The 20293-nt window shown below is 40.4% G+C and overlaps 1 protein-coding gene and 1 non-coding gene across 2 annotated transcripts in view; one reads left to right on the forward strand and one right to left on the reverse strand.

Annotated features, from left to right (window-relative positions):
• The window catches only part of RNF144B (ring finger protein 144B), a 76719-nt gene that overhangs the window by 28101 nt on the left and 28325 nt on the right, over positions 1-20293 (forward strand). The window contains exon 3 of the mRNA XM_057698827.1: positions 11599-11703. Coding sequence (XP_057554810.1) covers positions 11599-11703 — 105 coding nt within the window. The remainder of the gene's footprint in view (positions 1-11598; positions 11704-20293) is intronic.
• TRNAG-CCC (transfer RNA glycine (anticodon CCC)) lies at positions 11884-11956 on the reverse strand. The gene has a single exon. It is a non-coding gene; the product is annotated as a tRNA-Gly (tRNA).

Consider the following 20293-nt stretch of genomic DNA (forward strand, 5'->3'; position numbering starts at 1 on the left):
GCAAATGGTGCTTAGACAACTGGATATCCATTTGCAAAAGAATGAAGTTGGACTGCTTCCTCACACTACTGACAAACATTAACTCAAAATGGATTATAGACCTAACTATAAGAGCTAAAGCCAAAATAATCTTAGAAGAAAATATAGGAAACAGAAAAAAATTTGATGACCTTGGGTTAGGCAAAGCATGAACAAAAGAAAAAAAATTAGACTCTATCAAAATTAAATACCTTTATACTTCAGTGGACACCATCCAGAAAGTGAAAAGATAATCTACAGAATGGAAGAAAGTATTTGCAAATCATATCTGATAAGGGGCATATGTAGAATAAATGAAGAACTCTTAAAACTGAATAATAAAAACAATTAAAAATGGGCGAAGAATCTGAATATTTTGTCAAAGAAAATCAGTGAGCACGTGAAAAAGTGCTCATAATCATTAGCCATCAGAGAAATGCAAATCAAAACCACTGTGAGATACCACTTTACACACATTTGGATAGCTAGAATAAAAAAGAAAACAACAAGTTCTGATGAGGATGTGAAGAGAGAATTGGAACCCTCATGCTGCTGGTGGGGAAGTAAAATGATGCAGCTGCTTTGGAAGATAGTCTCACAGTTCTTCAAAAGACACAGAGTTATCATATACCACATGATAACCACTCCTACGTATATACCTAAAAGAAAAGAAAACGTAAATCTGCTAGTGAAAGAAGCCAGTCACAAAGGACCACAGATTGTATGATTCAGTTTATATGAAATATCCAAAATAGGCAAATCCACAGAGACAGAAAGTAGACTGGTGGTTGCCTAAACCTGGGGTGGGAGGATTTGGGGGAAAATGGGGAGTGACTACTAATTGGCATGGGATTTCTTTTGGGATTATGAAATGTTCTAAAATTGATGTGTGATAGTTGCACAACTCTGTGATTATTTTAAAAGCCATTGAGTCAGAGCTATTAAATGGGCAGATTATATGGTATATGAATTATATCTCAATAAAACATACATACATATATACATATACATGTGTATATATCCTGATGCCTGGTCCTTCCCTCTGAAATTTCTGAATTGATTGGTCTGTGATGTGACCTGAGCATTGGACCTTTGGAAAGCTCCCCAGGTAATTCTATAAAACACTCAATGTAGAGAGTCTGTTACTAGACTTTCTTACTCAAGAGTGTATTCTCTGTGCCAGCAGCATCAGTAAGACCTGGAAGCTTATGAGGAGGGCAGAATCTCAGACCCCACTCCAGATCTACTGAATCAGAATCTGCATTTTTAATAGGATCCTTGAGTGATTTGAATGGACATTGAAGTTTGAGAAGCATTTTCAGGAACATATTTGAATAGTAAGGCTGGTGAGTGTTATCTTTGAAATTCACTACCTTTCTGTTGAAACACCCTTCTTCCTTCTACCCAGGGCTTCTCCTTAAGGCTACTGTTTTGGGTTCCTATACCCCATTCTAACGTGTGTGTGTGTGGGGGGGCCTTCCCCAGGCGCCACCAAGCAATTTTTTTCGAATACCAGCAGAGTCTGGAGATAGTATTATATTCCAAAGGTTAAGGGTTCAGTTGTACAGTACTCCCCACCTGCCACCCCTGCAACCCACACACCTGCTCAGTTCAGACACCAGTCACAAGCCCAGGTTGTTACTTGGGCTTCTGATGACTGGCTACAGATGTAGATTCCTACGACTTCCTCTGTAGACTTCAGACGCCTGTCTCAGACCCAGTTACTCTTGTTAACTGTACTCCTGGCTGATTGGCTGAAAATCAGAGGTTCCCATGATCTCCTCCTTGGGTTTGATTAACTTGCTAGAGCAGCTCACAGAACTCAGAGAAACATTTTACTTACTAGATTACTGGTTTATTATAAAAGAATATCACTCAGGAATAGCCACAGGGAAGAGATGCATAGGGCATGTATGGGAAAGGGCATGGAGCTTCCAAGCCCTTCCCAGCTCACCACTCTCCCCAAATCTCCATGTATTTGCCAACCAGGAAGCTTTCTGAATCCCATCATTTTGGGTTTTAATGGAGGCTTCATTACATAGGCATGACTGATTAAATCATTGACCTTTGGTGATCAATTCATCAACTTCCAACCCTTTTCCCCTTCCTGGAAGTTGAGGGTTGAGACTGAAAAGTTCCAATCCTTTAATCATAGCGTTGGTTCCCCTGGCAACCAGCCCCCCCATCCTTAGGTGACCAAGGGGCATTCCAAAAGTCATTTCATTAACATAACGAAAGACACAATGATCTCTCTTACTTAGGAAATTCCAAGGATTTTAGAAGCTCTGTGCTAGAAAAGCGATGAAGGCCAAGTATGTTTTTCTTAGTGTAAATCACAATATCACAGCTGCCCTTCCCACTGGTGTCCCATAGTTTCTAGTGTTTCTTTTCTGTGAAAACATATTGTCTTATATCCTTCTCTTTGGGGCTCTGCGCTCTGCTAGGGAATCACTGGCCTGTCTGACTAACCTGTATTAGTATCTTCCTGCCAGAATTCCTTGTGATGGTGACAGGAACATTCTAGAGACAAGGTTTTAATCAAAGAAATCTAAAGGTTGAAATTTCTGATAATGTTGACAGGATGAATGAGTGAAGAGAGTGAAATTTTGGGGGGGGGTATATAATTATATACACCTAATTTAAAAATCCTAATTATAAAAAGTACAACAAAGCAGAAATAAAGAGTACTTACAATCACAGAAGTGGTTTAAGCAAGTGAGAGAAGGTATCAGAATTAGATTTTTTAAACATTTCTTTTGCCTGCAGTGTGGAGAATTAGTTAGAAAGAGGCAAAAACAGATACAAGAAGACCAAGATACAAGAAGAATGGGCTAAGGCAGAAACCCAGGTAAGAGGTAACGGGAAGTGGCCTAGGGTCTTGGCTGAAGAGATTGAGAGAGGTGAACAGCCCTAATCAATATTTAGGAAATTGGATTGATAGGACTTGCGGATTTATTGTCATGCAATAATATGCTTTGTAGTACCGTCCATTGATAACGTTTTCTTTTTTTCTGGGATCCATCAGAGAATAAGACAAAGCGCTTGTGCTTCTAGCTGACCTTCTAGTGGGGCAGCAAGACGTTACACACAGTATTAGGTAGTGGGCGAGTGCCATGGAGAAAGATAAAGCAGGGTACCAAGGCTGGTGGAGGAGGGAAGCTTGGCCTTTTTGGCCAGGGAAGGCCTGTCTGAGGAAGTAACATTGAGCAGAGCCCTGGGTGAAATGCGAGTGAGCCGTCTGGGGGAAGAGCATCCCAGGGAGAGGAAATGCAGGTACCTCTTATGGTGATTGCGTTATGATGGTACCTTATGTCTGTCATAAGGTACAGAAAAACCTTATGACAGGAGCAAGTTGGACATGTTGGAGGAAAGAAGCCTTGTGCTCCCAGAATAAGGGGGGAATATGGTGGAAATGAGGTTGGGGCTGTAGCTTGGAGTTGGGACATGTTGGACCTTGTGGGTCATGGTAGGGAGCTTGAGGGGCAATCCAAGTGAAATGCACATTCTTTGCAGGGTTTGGGGCAAGAGGGTAAAATATGATTTATATTTTAAAAAGATGTATAAAGAGCACTCTGGCTGCTCTATGGAGTAGAAGCCAAGAGACCCCTGAGAAAGCTATTGCAGGGGTCTTTGAAAGAGTGATGGAGACTTGAATTGCAATGGGAGTGGTAGGAAGAGGTTAGATTTGGGACCTGTTTTGATTGTGGAGTTTGAGGAAAACAGGAATCAAGGATGACAGTGTTTTTGATTTTGTTTTGGTTACACAAGTGGGTAGTGGATTCCATTTACTGAGATGGGAAGACTGGGGGTATGGAGAAGCAGGTGTGTTGATGTGTTCAGGAAGGTGGATTCCAAGGGTCTGTTGAGTCATGTTTGAGACTGTGATTAGAAAACCAGGTGAAGATGTCTAGTAGCATTTACTGGATATACGGGTAAGGGAGGAAGAGGTATCATAGATGACTCCTGGGTTTCTGGGTTGTACGGTGGGGTGGATGGAAATGCTATTCACAGAGATAGAAAACACAGGGCAAGGATTGGATTTTGGGGAGGGGATCATGAATTAGCTTTGCATTTGAGTGTGAGGTCCCTGTGAGCCACTCAGGGCCCAGTATGCTAAGTTCCCAGTTTTATGTGCCTCTGTGGAGTGCCTGAGGAGAGACCTGGCCTGGACAGATAAATTTGGGATTCACTGATTTATTGCTTGAGATTTGGATAGAAGTCACTCCAGGTCTTTCAAAACAGGAAGTTTAATATAGGCATTTGGTTATAAAGGTAATGGAGGATTGAAAAGCCAAATAGGGCACTGAAGCACCCAGAGATTAGCAACAACAGGAAGCATTCTACCCTGGAAGCTGGGGGACCAGAGGGAGAAAAGGTATTACTAGAATAGGAGTTGGGGTATCTGGTGAGGGCTAGAGCCATTGTGGGAGCTGGCACAGTGGGGAAGGGTCCTATCCAGGAGGAGTGGGAGATCAGCGGGGAGGTCAGTACAGAAAGCAAAGGGTGGGGGTGGAAATGCTTAGGCTCCTTCCCTTCTCCCATCCTTCAGTTTTTCAGTAATGCCTCCCACTGGCCAAATGTCCCTGGAACCTGGGAAATACATTCTCTGTGTTATGGAGCGGAGCAGGAAGTGGAGAATGGACCCGAGAGCAAATAGGCAGTGGACCAAATAAATCACTAATTATATCTAGTTAATGAGGTGACCAAAAAGGAAGTGTAAAGAGAAGAGTTTCCATTCCATCCTGAAATTCCAGCATTTAAAAACCTAGTAAAGTGAAAGAGATTGAGGAGGAATGGCCAGAGAGGAAGAATGAAACTCAGAGACGTGTGTAATTCTGAAGGCAGAGGGAGGAGAAAATTCCAAGAAAGTGGGGGTGGTTCGCTGGGTCTTAGACCACCAAGAGGTCAGGAAGAAAGAAAATGTGTATTGGAGGTAGTGACATGGAGGTCGCTGGTGACTTTAGCAGCCACTTCAGTGAAATTGCAGGGGAGAGACGGGGCTGGGACTGGTGAAGGGGGTGAGAGCGGAGGGCTCTTTCGCACACTTGACTGAAGAGAGGAAGGAAGAAGGCAGTGTACAGCCAGCGAGAGGAGTAAGGGAGGGCTGTTTTTCTGTGCTGCTTTATTATTGTTTTTCTTTAATTAGGATATTTTTAGACATGTTTAACTGCTGAAAAAGAACCCAATAGATAGGGAAAAATAAAAAATCTAAGAAAGAAAATAGATAATCAGTAGGGCAAATTTCCTGAAAGGCAACAGGGAATGGGAACTAGAAAATAGGGGGGCTGGCCCTGGAAGGTGGTATTGGCTCATACGTGTCAAAGGAGAAGAGAGGGAAGGAAGGCTGCAGGTGGGGTGGGTTTATGTTTCAGTGATTGGAATGGAAGGAGTTGTTGCTGCAAAGCTGGTAGGTGGTAGATACATGCTTACAGCTCCCGTGGAGGTCAGTGTCTACCATGTACCAGATCCTGTGATGGGTGTTTCTGGAGGGTATGAAGAGGAATAAGATAGGATCCAGACTTTGAAGGACGCCTGGGCTACTGGAGAGACATGCAAGTTCACTGTCTCCTGCAATGTAGGGTGACACATGATTTCCATGTGCAACATCCTTCAATTGTTAACATCTGGTGTTTCCTAAGGTGCTGATGGGAATATTGGCAAGTAAGGAGGAAAATCCAAGTCTTCTGGAGAATTGGAGGAGAGGAGGCAGTTGTATAGTTTATAAAAGTCTCTTGGGAGGGCCTGATAGTCTGATAAATCGGGAAAATGCCATAACACCAGCCCCACTGACGTTGAGAATCACACCGTTCTCCTCCTTTTGATGGATTTGTAGGGATTCCCTTTGAAGGGGAAAATAATTTGAACCCCAATATTGAGATAGTTTTAAATTATTTTTGTTTTAGTCTCATTTAAACTGATACAAACACAGTACAAGGGATAAGCACGTTGGACGTCTATCCCACACGACAAGAACATCGGAATAAAAGCATAAGCTGAATATTAACTAAAATTATAGCCCAATAACATTTAAGTTAACATTAATGTGATGGATGATGTTTAGTTTCCACTAAATCACTTTTAACAGTTAACCTCTGAGTTTGGTGTGTTCCAGGGAGCAAGTGGTAATTCAGTGATCTTGCCACTTTTCTCTGTTGGAATCACTAAAAATCTTGATTTGTACAGCTTTCGCTTGGCTCACATACTTCCATTGTTTTCTCATCTGCCTGTGACAGTGAAAGCATCCCTACTTGGCAAAACAGGAATGTACCACAAACACAAGTGTGAGCATTGAAATTGAGTGGGAATGGGTGTCCTCTGCTTTTATCGATATCATTAAATAAACATAAAATGGGGAAAAAAAGACCCTTGCCATGGAGAACTTGGGAGCTCCCAAGAATGCACCTTTGTACCCAGTTTGAAAAGTACTGTGCTAGCTGGGCATCAAGGTGCTGCGAGAGGAGACAGGCCGGGCATTATATCAGACTGGGGTCCAAGGCAAGGAAGGCTTTTTGAATAAGAGAAACTTAAGGATGAGAAATGTAAAACTAAGCTCTCTTTTTAACATTAGTTATGGCTTATTGTTTGACTTGGGGCTTCTTTGTAGTCATCTGGTACCAGGTTTTCCCATCAGTCCTCTGATGTCCTGTGTAGTTGGCAAAGGGCTGTGAAGGTGATCCCTGTCACTAGGAATGTCGTATTTGTGAAAAGTCAAGGTTTCCGAAAGAGGTTTTATAACAAAAAAGGTTTAGGATCGTGCTATACCAGGAAACAACTTACTGCTTAGCTGTGGGTTGTTGATTTATTTGACTTTTTTTGAACCATTATGTGTTTCCAAGCCAGGATGCTTTGGGTGTGTTAAATGGCTTTTTGAATTGGGAGAGATACCGTCTCGAGTTGTACTAATAATTTAACTCAATCGCATCCAACAAAGAAGGCTTTATTCTTGGATCCTGAGCAGACATCATAGTCTGAACTGGAGTAAACAGAATTTTGGCTTCAATAAGAGATGTTATTTAGAACACACTGGAGACATTGTGGTGTAATTGTGTACTGAGACGGAGAAGTGTTATTCTACGTTTTATTAAATATCCATTTTAGTGTACAGCATTGTACCAGGAATGATAAAAAGCAAAACAGATACTTACTCAAGGCCTGTCTGGATTTTGGCCTTAAATATTGAGTTGGCGAAAAAGCCCATTCAGTTAATGAATACATTGTTCAACAAAATTCTTGGTGAAAATGAAAAATGTGTTTTATTTTTGCTTAAAACCGAATGAATTTTTTGGTCAACCCACACTTCCCCCTCATCACTTTTTTTCCCACCTGTGGCTGAGCGAGGGATGAGAAACCCTAAGTCAATAGGTCACCACCTCAGCTTCAAGCCACGTGGCCTGCCCGTCTTTCTTTGCCTCAGAACCCCAGAACCGGCATCTAGAAGTGTCTAAAATCCCGGGGCTCAATTTAAACTTTCAATTAATGGCACTCGTGACCTCTTTCCGCCCAACAATACCTATTCTCCTCTTACCTCCCCTCCCCGCCCTCTTGGGGTCATATATCTTTTGGGTCTTTCATTTCTGTGTGCCTGCCTAGAATTCAGAGACATCTGTTCCATTCTCTTCTTTTTAAAAAAAAATGTTTTTGTTAATTAATTAATTAATTTAGCTGCATTGGGTCTTCATTGCTGCACACGGGCTTTCTCTAGTTGCAGCGAGCAGGGGCTACTCTTCATTGTGGTACACGGGCTTCTCAGTGAGGTGGCTTCTCTTGCGGAGCACGAGCTCGAGGTGTGTGGGCTTCAGTAGTTGTGGCACGTGGGCTCAACAGTTGTGGCTCGCAGGCTCTAGAGTGCAGGCTCAGTAGTTGTGGCGCACGGGCTTTGTTGCTCCGCGGGCATGTGGGATCTTCCCGGACCAGGGCTTGAACCTGTGTTCCCTGCACTGGCAGGCGGGTTCTCAACCACTGTGCTACTAGGGGAGTCCCATTCTCTTCTTTACATTTGCATACCTCTTTCAGTTTTCAGAGTATTTTCATGTAGTTATCCTCATGGAGGACTCTCCATTTCCCTGAGAGTAGGCTAGGCAGGTGGTACTGTTCCATTTTGTAGTTGTGATTGCTTCAGGGGGAGAGGTTGATGACTTGCCCAAGATGCAGAGGAGGCTTTAGAGCTTGTACTTCAATTTGGATCATTACCATTCAGTTCCATCAACTATTCATTGTAATGTTTTTTTTTTTTTTTCTTAGAAAAAAGCCTTTAAGAAAAGTATAATCCAGTGACAGAGAATGAACAGCTGGGTAGTAAATATATTGATGTGTATGTGTGTGTAATTCTTGTGGTGGATACATAGGAGCTTTGTCTGGATGTTGTAGCCCCTTTTGCCTTGTCCACCTAATAGATGAGAATACCTCATGAAGAGTGCCCTTTGGTAAACTGGAAAATAACATCCCTGAATGGAGCCTAGAAGAAACCCCTTTCTGGGAAGACTCCGTTGTACATAATTCACAGACTCTCAGGGTTGATGGTTACATCTTTGGCTAGATCCCATCTGAATCCTTGAGGGCTGTGGAATGCTTTTGAGGAACAATCCTTATTATTATACATGAGCTTTAATGGCCTAAAGATGTTTCTATGTTCTGTTGAACTAAGTGAAGTGTTGGTAATTTAAAAGAAAAAATTGTTTCATTATTTTTTGGGTCATCAAGATTTTTAAAAAGTTCGGTTTTTGAAACATTTCCCTTAGAATTTGTTAGCTGTTATGAAAAGTACATAATTAGACATTTGTTTAATGCTGTTGTTTAATGGAATGTGATTTTTTTTTTTTAATGTGAGTAAATGATGGTAGTTTTCTTTTTTCTCTTTCTGTGTTTCTCAGTCTCTATTTACAACCTAGATGCCATTTCTCCCAGAACTGTTAACCATTGTATGTAGATTTAGTCTGTGTTAATATGCACAGGGGTTCATGTGAATGCTTATGGTTCTTCTGTGCTTTAGCCAGAGGTATTAAAGAGGAGAGGGAGGGTTTGAGATTAAATTTTAGTGAAAACTGATGGAAGACATGTAATGAACCTAAGGTACTTGAAAATTCAGTAAGAGGCCATAACGAGGGCTGGTTGTTTTCCCTCTTTGCCTTTGAATGGAAATGCGTGCTTGTTATAGTGGAGTGTCGATGCCTGTGCTGTAGCATCACTTAGCAACTTGCACTTACAAATCCCTATCTTGAACCAGTGTTTATCAGAATTTTAAAAAATGGGTCATATACTTAGAGCCTGTAGTCGGTGTATACAGCTCTAACTTCTCTCCGAAAAGCATGGGGTCAGATAATATTATGGTCGGGAGAGTCTTTGTGGGAAGCTTCAAAATTCACTGGGTTTGTGTATTGTGGTTGCAGTGTACCTAAGAGCAGTACATTAGCAAATAGAACATCCACAATAAACGCTTGGGAAAGCTTAGATTTCAGCTTTACAAATTTGCAGTATAAGTTGAGATGAATTTTTTGGCCTACAAAGAACACATAGTCTCTTTAGCTCCTGTCTAACCCCAAGCCTTTTCTATAGATGCAGATAGTTTCTACAGAGAGGCTTGACTAGCGGTGCCTGTGATGTTGATCTGCTCTGTTTATGGAGCTTCTCTATCACAAGCGGTTTAACTGGTTTCCTGAAGGGAGTGGAGGAAGAATAATCTCAGAAGGCTAAAGGTGTAAGATTTCTCCACAAAGTTTTTGGAAGTCTAAGACCAGGTGAAATGCAGTAGAACTATGACTAAATATTCTCCGTTTTGCACACGTCCGAAGGGCTTCCATGTATAAAATTTTAGGTTTGTGTTTGTGTATATGAGGGTTTTAAGTCCTTTGAAGCAGCTGTAACAGGTATTATTATCCCCATTTTAAAAATTAAGGGAGGCAGAGCAGGGTCATGGTTTAGGTAATGTTCCCATTGTCACCTGGTAGAGTGGCACTGAGGCTAGAGCCCATATATTAGGATTTGATGCCCATTCACTTTGTTTTTCTCAGATATCTTCCCCTTGAGCCTAGAGACCATACATTTTCACTCTTTCTATATCAGTTTCCAGTGGCAGGCAGGAGAGATGAAAGGCAGGAACGCTGGGATCTATGCGGCAGATGGAAGGCCGAGAGGTCCCCAGGAGCAGAGCTGGGTGGACAAGGCTTCACGTCGTTTACTCATTGATTTGTCCCTTAGCGTGACACTGTTTTTCTTGAGCCACATGTGCAGTTCCTCTCGAGTTGTGCCTGTACGTTGAAGCTCTTCCCCACATTTCACTGCTACTGCTTTCTTACCATCCTTCCTCATACTGGAGGCCATGTTTGGCACAGTAACTCAAGTGATTTCTCACTCTTCTTTTGAGCAAAACAGTGAAAGTTAAAATATCTATATGTGGTCAATTGTAAGGGAAGAGTGACTTAAGACAATATCTGCTCTCAGGTGTTGTTTATTCTCCCATTCATACCAAATCAGCTTTTATTCCCCAATTCAGTACTAAATCATAAGCATTTTTCCATGTCTTTAAATATCATTTGAAAATATTTTTCTTGATTTTTCAGCATTCTATTGCACGAATTTAGCATAATTTATTGATGTGTCTTTCTGTTTTGGATATTTAGGTTATTTTCTAGTATTTTTTTTTTTTGTGGTAAAAAAATTGACTCCTTGGAAAAGGGAATTTTTAGTACTTAAAGAGTTAAAAATTTGGTTTAAATGGTTTGCCCTAGTCATTAATTCATTAGTACGTTGTGACAGTAATTTCAGTCAGATAAATATGATTGTTTTTCTGAAATAATACAATTGTGATAGTTTTATTTTAGATGGGGAAAATGCATAAAGATGGCCAAAGAAAGGAAAAGATTTCACAATTATGTCACTGGGATTTATTTACTAGTTAAGCTTTTACTAGTGACACCAGTTTGTCCTTGGTATTCTACTACTTCTCTCTGGGTTTCTTATATCCTATCCAATTTTTTCTTTCCCCAGGTTCTACTCAAACTTCCTCATTGTACCATCTACCAAGGCCCATAGTTCTGGGAAGGTCTCATTCTCCCAAATTGTCTTTGCCATTTCCTTTTCCAGGTGTATTTGCTGTTGAGAGTATTCGTAGATAAGCCAGTGCCTTAATCGTATATTGATTTTGTTTGGTGAGCTTGGCATGAGGGTCACAGAGTTCTACTTCTGGGTAAATTTTGAGGGAGAGCACTACTGGGTAAAAATGAAACTAGGAAGTCACATAAGTTAAAAACCAAAAAGTACAAAGAAGGCTTTTGCCATTAGTGCAAAAGAGTGTTTCTCCTTTTCCCAATCTGTGGTGAATAAAATGTGTGAGCATGCAGGAATTTGACTTGTTGCCTTGGATAAACTCCGTATTCTTAGGATGAAGTCATGCATAATTAATACCTGTGTCTGCATTCTTTCCAGAGTGATGGCTCTTAGTTTTCACACTCATGATAACTTATGTTTCTTGAGTACAAGAGCCCCAGGACTGCCAATTAAGGAAGAAGAGGCAGTGGTGGTTATATAACCTTGGTGCTTCTGTAATGTGGTGGGTAATTGTCTTTTTTTCTTCTTAACTTCTAGTGCCTGAAACAGTACATGCAGCTGGCAATCCGAGAAGGATGTGGGTCTCCCATCACTTGCCCTGACATGGTGTGCCTAAACCACGGGACCCTGCAGGAAGCTGAGGTATGGATGAGTGCCCTGATCTTTCCCTCTTTCTTGTTGACATGATTTCCTAGAATCTTGATTCTTTATGTACTTCTCTGGCAGGGAGTCTAGAAACAAAATGCAGAGGTTAACTTTTTTTTTTTTAAATAGTTATTTATTTGGCTGTGCCGGGTCTTAGATGTGGCATGCGGGATCTAATTCCCTGACCAGGGATCGAACCTGGGCCACCTGCATTGGGAGCGCAGAGTCTTAACCACTGGACCACCAGGGAAGTTTCCAGAGGTTAACTTTTTAAAGGAGTACTTTATTGCTACACATCTTTGGATTCTTTATAGAAACTGTTAAAGCTGTTATTTACTTCTGTTCTATTTATAAATGTCCTCTGAGTGTTGAAGAAGCTCTAGAAGAGGCTAAGCTGCTAGAAATCAAATTTACCAAATGTGAGGCTTGGAGGCTGAATAGTCAGTGGCCTTGGGATCTTTAATACTTTAAAGATAAACAGATTAGCCACAGTTATAGATAATATAAATTATTGTGATTCTGTAAAGGTAGCCTGAGTCGAACCACTTCCAAAGAGCAGAGAAAGGCCTTTCATTCAATTCTTATCAGGCATAGAAATATCTTTTTTGAGTGAGTTCTTCTCGCATTGTATTAAGACTGTGATGTGTCTTTCCTTTGTTTTTTCAGTCCCTGATTAGTAGCTTGCCCTTAAGTCTGTTTTTAACCTTCAGGTCTTGCTCACTTTAAATCTTGTCTGTGTTCATGTAGTTGCTTTCTTAGCCAATACACCATCTAATCCTTTTAACAGACTTATAAAACTGAAGCCCAGAGTGTCTAAGTAATTTGCCCAAGTCCATATCTAAAAAGCAGAAGAGCTAGAATTCCAATCCAATTCTTTCTGACAAATTACATGGCTTTAAGAGTAGATAAATAGAATGCATGATAAAGGACTTGATAATTGAAAGCCTAATAGAGTGCATATATGTGTGTAGATATATATATATGTGGGTATATATGTATCTGTGTGTGTGTAAATATGTGTGTGTAAACACATACATACAAACATATGCTTTATATACAAATATATAAACTTTTACATATATTGGGTTGGCCAAAAAGTTCATTTGGGCTTTTCGTAAGATGTTATGGAGAAACCTGAATGAACCAAATTTTAGCCAACCCAATATATCCTATGCTTTGTAAGCAAAGCAGTCAGAAAGATATTATAGACCATTTTTAACCAATCTGCATCTGGGTGCCCTGTGTTTAGCTTATGAAATCAGGTAAGTAGTACAAGTGAGCTTGAATTGTTTTTTGGGGAAGAATAAAAGGAATACATAATGGTTTAGAAGTTGTTCATTTTAGGAAAGCCTTGAAATAAATTGAATTTTTAAAATAAAAAGGTAATATTGAATAGTAAATCTGGTGGTGAGAAATGTTTACTTTTGTGTGAGTAATGAGTAGAAGAACATTAAAATGGGGAAAGATTAGGTTATCCACCAAGAATAGTACTGATCTGTGCAACTTAGAAATGGTTTTTAAAATGGGACCCAGATTTACAGTATCATCTTTCTATATATAATCCTTCCAGGGAACATGCTTCCTTTTTTGACTTGCTTCCGTGATGTCTGATCAGTCAACAAGTATTTATTGAGCGTACAATGTGCCAGGCCCTGTTCCAGGCCAGGATGGAGAGGTGAATAAGACCATCCCAGTACTGTCCTCCTGGAGCTTCTGATCTAGCAGAGAAACATTAAACTGATAAAGAGCCAGATAATTGTAAGAGCCAACAGTGTGAGATGCAGTAGGCAGCAAGAGCTGTGTCTGCCTTGGAATCTTATTTAATTCTTTGTGCAAAATCTGTTAACCATAAATGAAGTGATGTTTCTGAACAAGCATTTGAAATTAATCACAGTCTCTCTTCTAGGTAAGCCTACATGTGGCTATTTACATCTAAATTAAATTAAAATTAGAGATTCATTCCTTTGGTTGCACTGATCACATTTTAAGCACTCAGTAGCCACATGTCGCTAGTGGCTACCAGGTTGGACAGCACAGAATAGAACATTTCCATCTTTGCAGAAAGCTCATTACATAGTGGCGTTCTAGACTTTGAATGAATGGTAACCATTAGCCATTGACACTTTGGATATCAAATGTTAGGGCTAATGTGTACAGATGAGTGAAGGCCGGCTATGATTTGTCTCAAAGATCCCTAGAACAGAGTCTGACTTTTCTGATTTTTTAGTATAGGTATTCTCTGGTCATCTTCCCCTATAGTTCTCTTCTCCTTCTTAATCCTTACTTTTCCTGCTGTTCACATTCTCATTCACACTTCCCTAGTTCTGATTCCATTTACCCAGCTCTACTCTAAAAACAATTTTACTTTTAGGCTGCATTAAAAGCAAATAAACCCATAATGGATCTTAAAAATGACAAAAGGATATTTGAAAAACAGAACGAAAACATACTCCAAACTAAACTATGCTATTTCTTATATTTTCCAAAGTCTGTTTCCTATTAGATGAGTAAGAGAAACGCCAGGGTATTAAAGGACCATTTCTGTATTTCTAGGTCTTGCTAAAAACCTGACTGAAGATGGGTGTGAATTACAGTAATCAAATGCGCTTAATTAACTTGCCACTATTTTTTTTCCAGAGTAAAAAAAAATGTGGTGATGCTGGTGATTCTCTCCTTTTTGAATTGAGAAATGAGTAGATTTTAATGAAGCTATTGGTGGCTTCATCAGTTTATGTGGGACTATTCCTTTCAAAGCAAATACCTTACGCACATGAACTTGAGCTGTAACATCTCCCTTTCTGACTTACTTGACATCAAGCTTTTCTCATATACCATTATTATTATTATAATACATGGCTCTTAATCTAGATATTATTGAATATATCACAGTGGGGCTTATCCACATTGTGCTTGACTGGGTTCTGTCTCTGTGACTTCTTCCGTCACTTAAAAAAGTGTTTCTTTTTATAGGTAACACATAAATGTACTTTGCTTGTTAAGAATAATTCTGGTTAAGGCTCAGGTTCCCTTTGTGCTGCTGCTATTTATGTTATAGTATATGGCTCTTCTCCATTCATTGTCTTATAAAATACATGTAAGTGTAAAATTATTCATCTTCAGAAGACACCAGGAATTTAAGCTCTTCCCTCTGAATGCTCTCCCATGTAAGTCTAGCTCACAAAGCTGATTGTGCTTCATGTGTGTCTCCTGCAAGCTTTCATGCTTCCAAATCAGCTCAGCTGTGGCTCTGCCCCTGCACTTCTCTTATCAGGAGTAGCTCCATCAGCAAAGCCTTCAATGCCCCATCCAAAGACTGTCTGCTTATGCAAGAAACAGTAGAAAAGGCAGCTTCCCTTCAATGTCATGGAAGCTGGTGGGAGTCAGTGACTGGTGGACTTGTGTCCTAGAGATGCATCCGCCTGGGAGCTGGGGAAGAGGAAAACTTTTCCTTTCTTGCATCATCTGGTACTTTCAGCTGTTGCTCATCAGCGTCTCGAATGCACTTGATCCAGGAATCTTGTCCAGCATGGAATTATGAAAGGCAGGGCACAGATAGTTGGCTCTGATAACATTACTTCAGGCAAGGGCCCTGCTTGAAGTTAGTAGTCCTGTTAAAAAGGTGACGACACCTTTAAGCAGTTTTCTTACTGTGTTAGGGAAGTAACATACCATCACTTACAGAGAGAGCCTGAGCCATTTGTCTGGGCCGTGTCAAATTTGAGTGGCGAGCACCTACCTGCCATTACATGGCCTGAGATGCTGAAATTCTTCCCACTGCCAGTTGGCGGTGGACGGCAGGGAACAGCTTCTCACCTACCAATCCTTCTTCCAAGTCCTGGGGCATTAAAATGACCTGCCTTCACTGCTGGTGCCACAGCATGCACCCTGAGGATGAATGGGTACAGCTGTTCTTGTCAAGAATGGTGGCTCCAGAATTGCTATAGAAAGGGATTTAGGGTTGGAGCGCTGTGCAAGGACTGGGATGGGGGGATGAAGGAGTGGGTGCCAAGAAGTGTGAAGCTACATTTGCAAAATAAACACAGTTTTTACTCATATCACATGTTTATTTAGGGTGGCTTTGGTAAAGGCTGCTGGAATTATTAGAGATCCTGTTGTTCCCCCCAAATCACCCTTTAGCACTGTCTCCACTTGCCATCGTTTCATTTAACTCTCCCCCCCCCCCCCAATTATCTGAGTATGAAGCTGGGGCAGAGGAAAAAATGAGGATTCCCGGGCAAGTGGCCATGTTGCTGTTCCTGTGATTTAAGGATCTGAATGGGAAGGGACTGAGCATGTCTGTAACAGGCTTTGGCTATAAAACATGTTGGCTGGAGAAGAGTAAAACTCCGGGGTGGCGCAGCATAAAGGAATCTGCTGTGCTGGAGTTAATAGACATGTTTGAGATTCCAAGCTGACTTTTGTTTGAGAACCTATTTAAAACATATTTAAAACTTTGTTTAAAAACTGCATAAAGTGGACAGTGATGTTTCTAAGCTTCTCTAACTAAAGGCAAATAGAAGAAGAGTAATCCGCAGTAGCAGTGGGGTGAAAGTAGCGGTGCACGTGGGCACATCCCTTTTACCCACCGGTGGGCTGAGAGAGAGAGGCGGGGGGTGATGTGGGAAGACATACTGAGGCCTCTCAGAACAGGGGGAAAAAGAAGAGCAAAAGCAGCCCTTTTCTGGAAGATTCCTGGCCCTGGAATTCCAGGTCTCTTCCATCTTTCACTTCTCCAATGAGCCCTGCCTTCTGGCTCTCAGACAATGATGCCCTCTTGTTTCTACAGCTAGGATTTGATAGCCGGTATGAGCGTGGTTTATTACAGTTAGATGAATTGGTGAATGTGCCGGTTCTTATCTTCTAGGTTGCAATAGGAAACATTCTTAGTTTCTGTGTTAGTGCGACAGGGCATTTATCCGTAAGGCCAGTACTATTTCTCTTGCCGGTATTTTTGCAAGTCATAGCCTTTCAAAAATTGCCAGAACCTTGACATGCTATAATGATCAGTTCCATCTCCAGATCTACTGATGTTTTGTATTCGACGTTCAGCCTGTTCCTTTATTTTTTGAAAGCAACCATAGCAAAAGTATGACTTAAAGGGTCAACTCTAAGTAAAGTCTGGCCTATTTCTTCCCTCTTCTGTCCTGGCTTTCCAGACCTTGATGGGTAGTACATACGTGAAAGCCAATCCCCAGCTTTTGTGCTTTAACCATTTTATTTTTCTAACTAAAAGACAGCATATATTGTGTTTATCAATATAATGAGAATACACTACACTGTTAGCATTAATGCTTCTCTGGCAAGCAGGCTTCCCTGTCTGCCCTTTCTTTTTCTTTGGTTTTTGTAGGGTTAGTGTCAGTGTAGGTGTGATGTCTGCTCCAATATTATGGTCATAGTTAATAATGGCCCACAAGGGTGTGTCTTTTCTTTCTTCTCATTTGTAGATGTTAGATATATCCAATCAACTGTTATGTATGATAGTTCCAGTATCCCACACATGCATATATTCTGAATTCCCTGCTTATGCTCTGCTATAGGTAGAGGGGGGTGGAAAAGTGCAGACTTTCAACAGAGTAAGAGATGGGTATTTAATAAGTATCCCCAGGTTCATTTTTAACAACAACAACAACAACAACAACAAAAATACAGGGATTGCAGGTAATTAGTAGCTTTTTGTTATTATTCTGATATTATTTTTTTTCCTATTAAAATGAAACTGAATTTGCCTTCTCTTTGAATTAAAATTGTTTTTCTTTTTGGAAATAATTTTTATAGTGATGAGGAGAAAACATGGTCTTTTATGCTTGGCTAGGAGGAGAGAGCAATTTTTGTTTAACAGGTAGATTAGTACAAATTTCAAAGGAGGAATAATGAAAAGTCACTTTAAATCAAGTTCAGAATTTTGTAGTAGTTGATTTGAGGGGAGTGTTCCTTCAGTAGTTGAGAAGATACTTAGAAATTTTTGTTTCTGATGCTTGAATATGAGTTTTGTTAGGAATGGATTAGAACTCACTGAGTAAAATAAGTCCCATTAGTCCATGCTGACCTAAATAAATAAATGAATAAACAAATACATGAGGGATAGGGACAACTCTTCCTTATAATAGAATTCTAATTAACAAATACATAATGAATGATGGAAATAGAAAACCATCATTAAGCAAATACCACAGTAATAATTGTTATAGGCAAGAATTATTGATAGATTCAAAAATTAGTGGGAAAAGGTGTGAGGTACAAGATATTTGCACAATCTCAAAATACCTCCCTATAAGATACTTGTTGGTTACAAAGAGTGGAGAAATCTGTTAAAAACAAGTTAAAGACCAAATAGTAATGAGATAGTTTGTCCTCATGTATCTCCTGATGGCCCAACATCACTTCTGTGATAGTCTTGCCAAAAATGTACAACTTTGGAACTTCCCTGGTGGTCCAGTGGTTAAGACTCGGAGCTCACAATGCAGAGGACATGGGTTCAATCCCCATTTGGGGAACTAAGATCCCGCATGCTACACAGTGAGGCCAAAAAACAACAACAATAACAACAACAACAACAACAAAACCACAACCTCAACCTAATCATGAGAAAGCATCAGACAGACCCACATTGGAGGGACCTCCCTGGTGGCACAGTGGTTAAATATTCACCTTCCAATGCAGAGGATGTGGGTTTGATCCCTGGTCAGGGAACTAGATCCCATATGCATGCCACAACTGAGCGTTCACATGTCACAACTAAGGAGCCCACCAGCTGCAACTAGGGGCAGACGTGCTGCAACTAAGACCCGGTGCAACCAAAATTAAAAAAACAAACCCACATTGGAGAACATTGTACAAAATACATGGTCTGAACTTTTCAAACATGTAAAGTTCATGAAAGCCAAAAGCAAACTGAGGAACTGCCATAGATTGGAGAAGGCTAAGGAGACATGGCGGCTAAATGATAGGTGGTATCCTGAATTGGATCTTGGACTGAAAAAAAAAAAAAAAAAAGACATTAGTGGGACAATTTGTGAAGTTTAAATATGGCCTTCATATCAATGTCAATTTCATTATTTTAATAATAAACTATGGTTATGTAAGGTATTCCCATTAGAGGAAGTTGGGGGAATGGCATTTAGGAACTGTATACAATTTTTTGCAAGCTTCTGTACGTCTAAAATTATCTCAAAATGAAAAGGTTAAAAAGGAATGTCTTGGTATGGTTTTGAATGACTTGGAATTTCTTTGATGGTAGGAAGAGAATAATTGTATACATAAGACACCTCATTATAATCTCTTTCATTATTCTCTAGGATTTTCAGGGGTTTTTTAAATTAATTTATTTATTTTATTTTTGGCTGCGTTGGGTCTTCATTGCTGTACACGGGTTTTCTCTAGTTGGGGTGAGCTGGGGCTACTCTTTGTCGTGGTGCACGGGCTTCTCATTGCAGTGGCTTCTGCTGTTGTGGAGCATGGGCTCTAGGCATGCAGGCTTCAGTAGGTGTGTGTGAGCTCAGTAGTTGTGGCTTGTGGGCTCTAGAGTGCAGGCTCAGTAGTTGTGGTTCATGGGCTTAGTTTCTCCGTGGCATGTGGGATCTTCCTGGACCAGGGCTCAAACCTGTGTCCCCTGCATTGGCAGGCAGATTCTTAACAACTGTGCCACCAGGGAAGCCCAGGATTTTCAGTTTTGCAATCAATTGTAGTGTCCTTGTGATTTGTTTCTATTTTTAAGCAGTTGTCCCTTAACCTGTGGCCTGACTGAACCTTCAGTAATCATCCTAACACATTTATTTCAATCTTATAATTGTAAAAGACCTTGAGCAATGGGGACTTAGCTCCAAAGAGCAATGGAACCAGGAATTTAATAGTTTGGATCAGCTCCCCACCCCCCGCCCCCTCATCGGGTTCAGCTTTCTCTCATCTGAAGTCAAAGTATATAAAAACATTTCAGAAAATTAGCTCTAATCTGTGAGATCTAACAAATGATAAGATCGAGGAATAGATCTTTTTTTAAATTTATGTGTACCTATTGCCTCCTGAGTAATTTAAGTTTCTCGACAGCACCTTCAGTGTCTCCTTCCTCTTTTGTATCCCAAGCTTCCAGCCAATGCTTTACCCATAATAGACTCTCAATGAATATATGGAGAAAATGCAAGTCCAGGACGTAGGGGCTGGAGAAGAGACTGGTGTGTTTTGTGTTAACTTTATTCCAAAAGGATCAGACAGAGTGAGAAGGGGTGGAACTTTTTATGATCAAACATTTCAATAGAAAAATTGATTTACCATATAAGACCTAATTCCATACAAACATTTTAGCTATAAAATAATAAATAGGAGATACAAAGTAGAATAAGAGACAAAAAAAAGTTAGAGACCGCTGACTTCCCTGTTGGCAGTAATATGTCCTCAGATGAAATTTATCTTTCTAATTTAAAATTTTTTAAAATTTATTTTTATTCATTTTTAGCTGTGTTGGCAGGCTTTCTCTAGGTGAGATGAGTGGGGGCTACTCTTTGTTGCGATGCGCGGACTTCTCATTGTGGGGGCTTCTCTTGTTGTGGAGCTTGGGCTCTAGGTGCATAGGCTTCAGTAGTTGTGGCACGTG

Source organism: Hippopotamus amphibius, chromosome 11 (genome assembly GCF_030028045.1).
Source record: "Hippopotamus amphibius kiboko isolate mHipAmp2 chromosome 11, mHipAmp2.hap2, whole genome shotgun sequence".
Lineage (NCBI taxonomy): Eukaryota > Metazoa > Chordata > Mammalia > Artiodactyla > Hippopotamidae > Hippopotamus > Hippopotamus amphibius.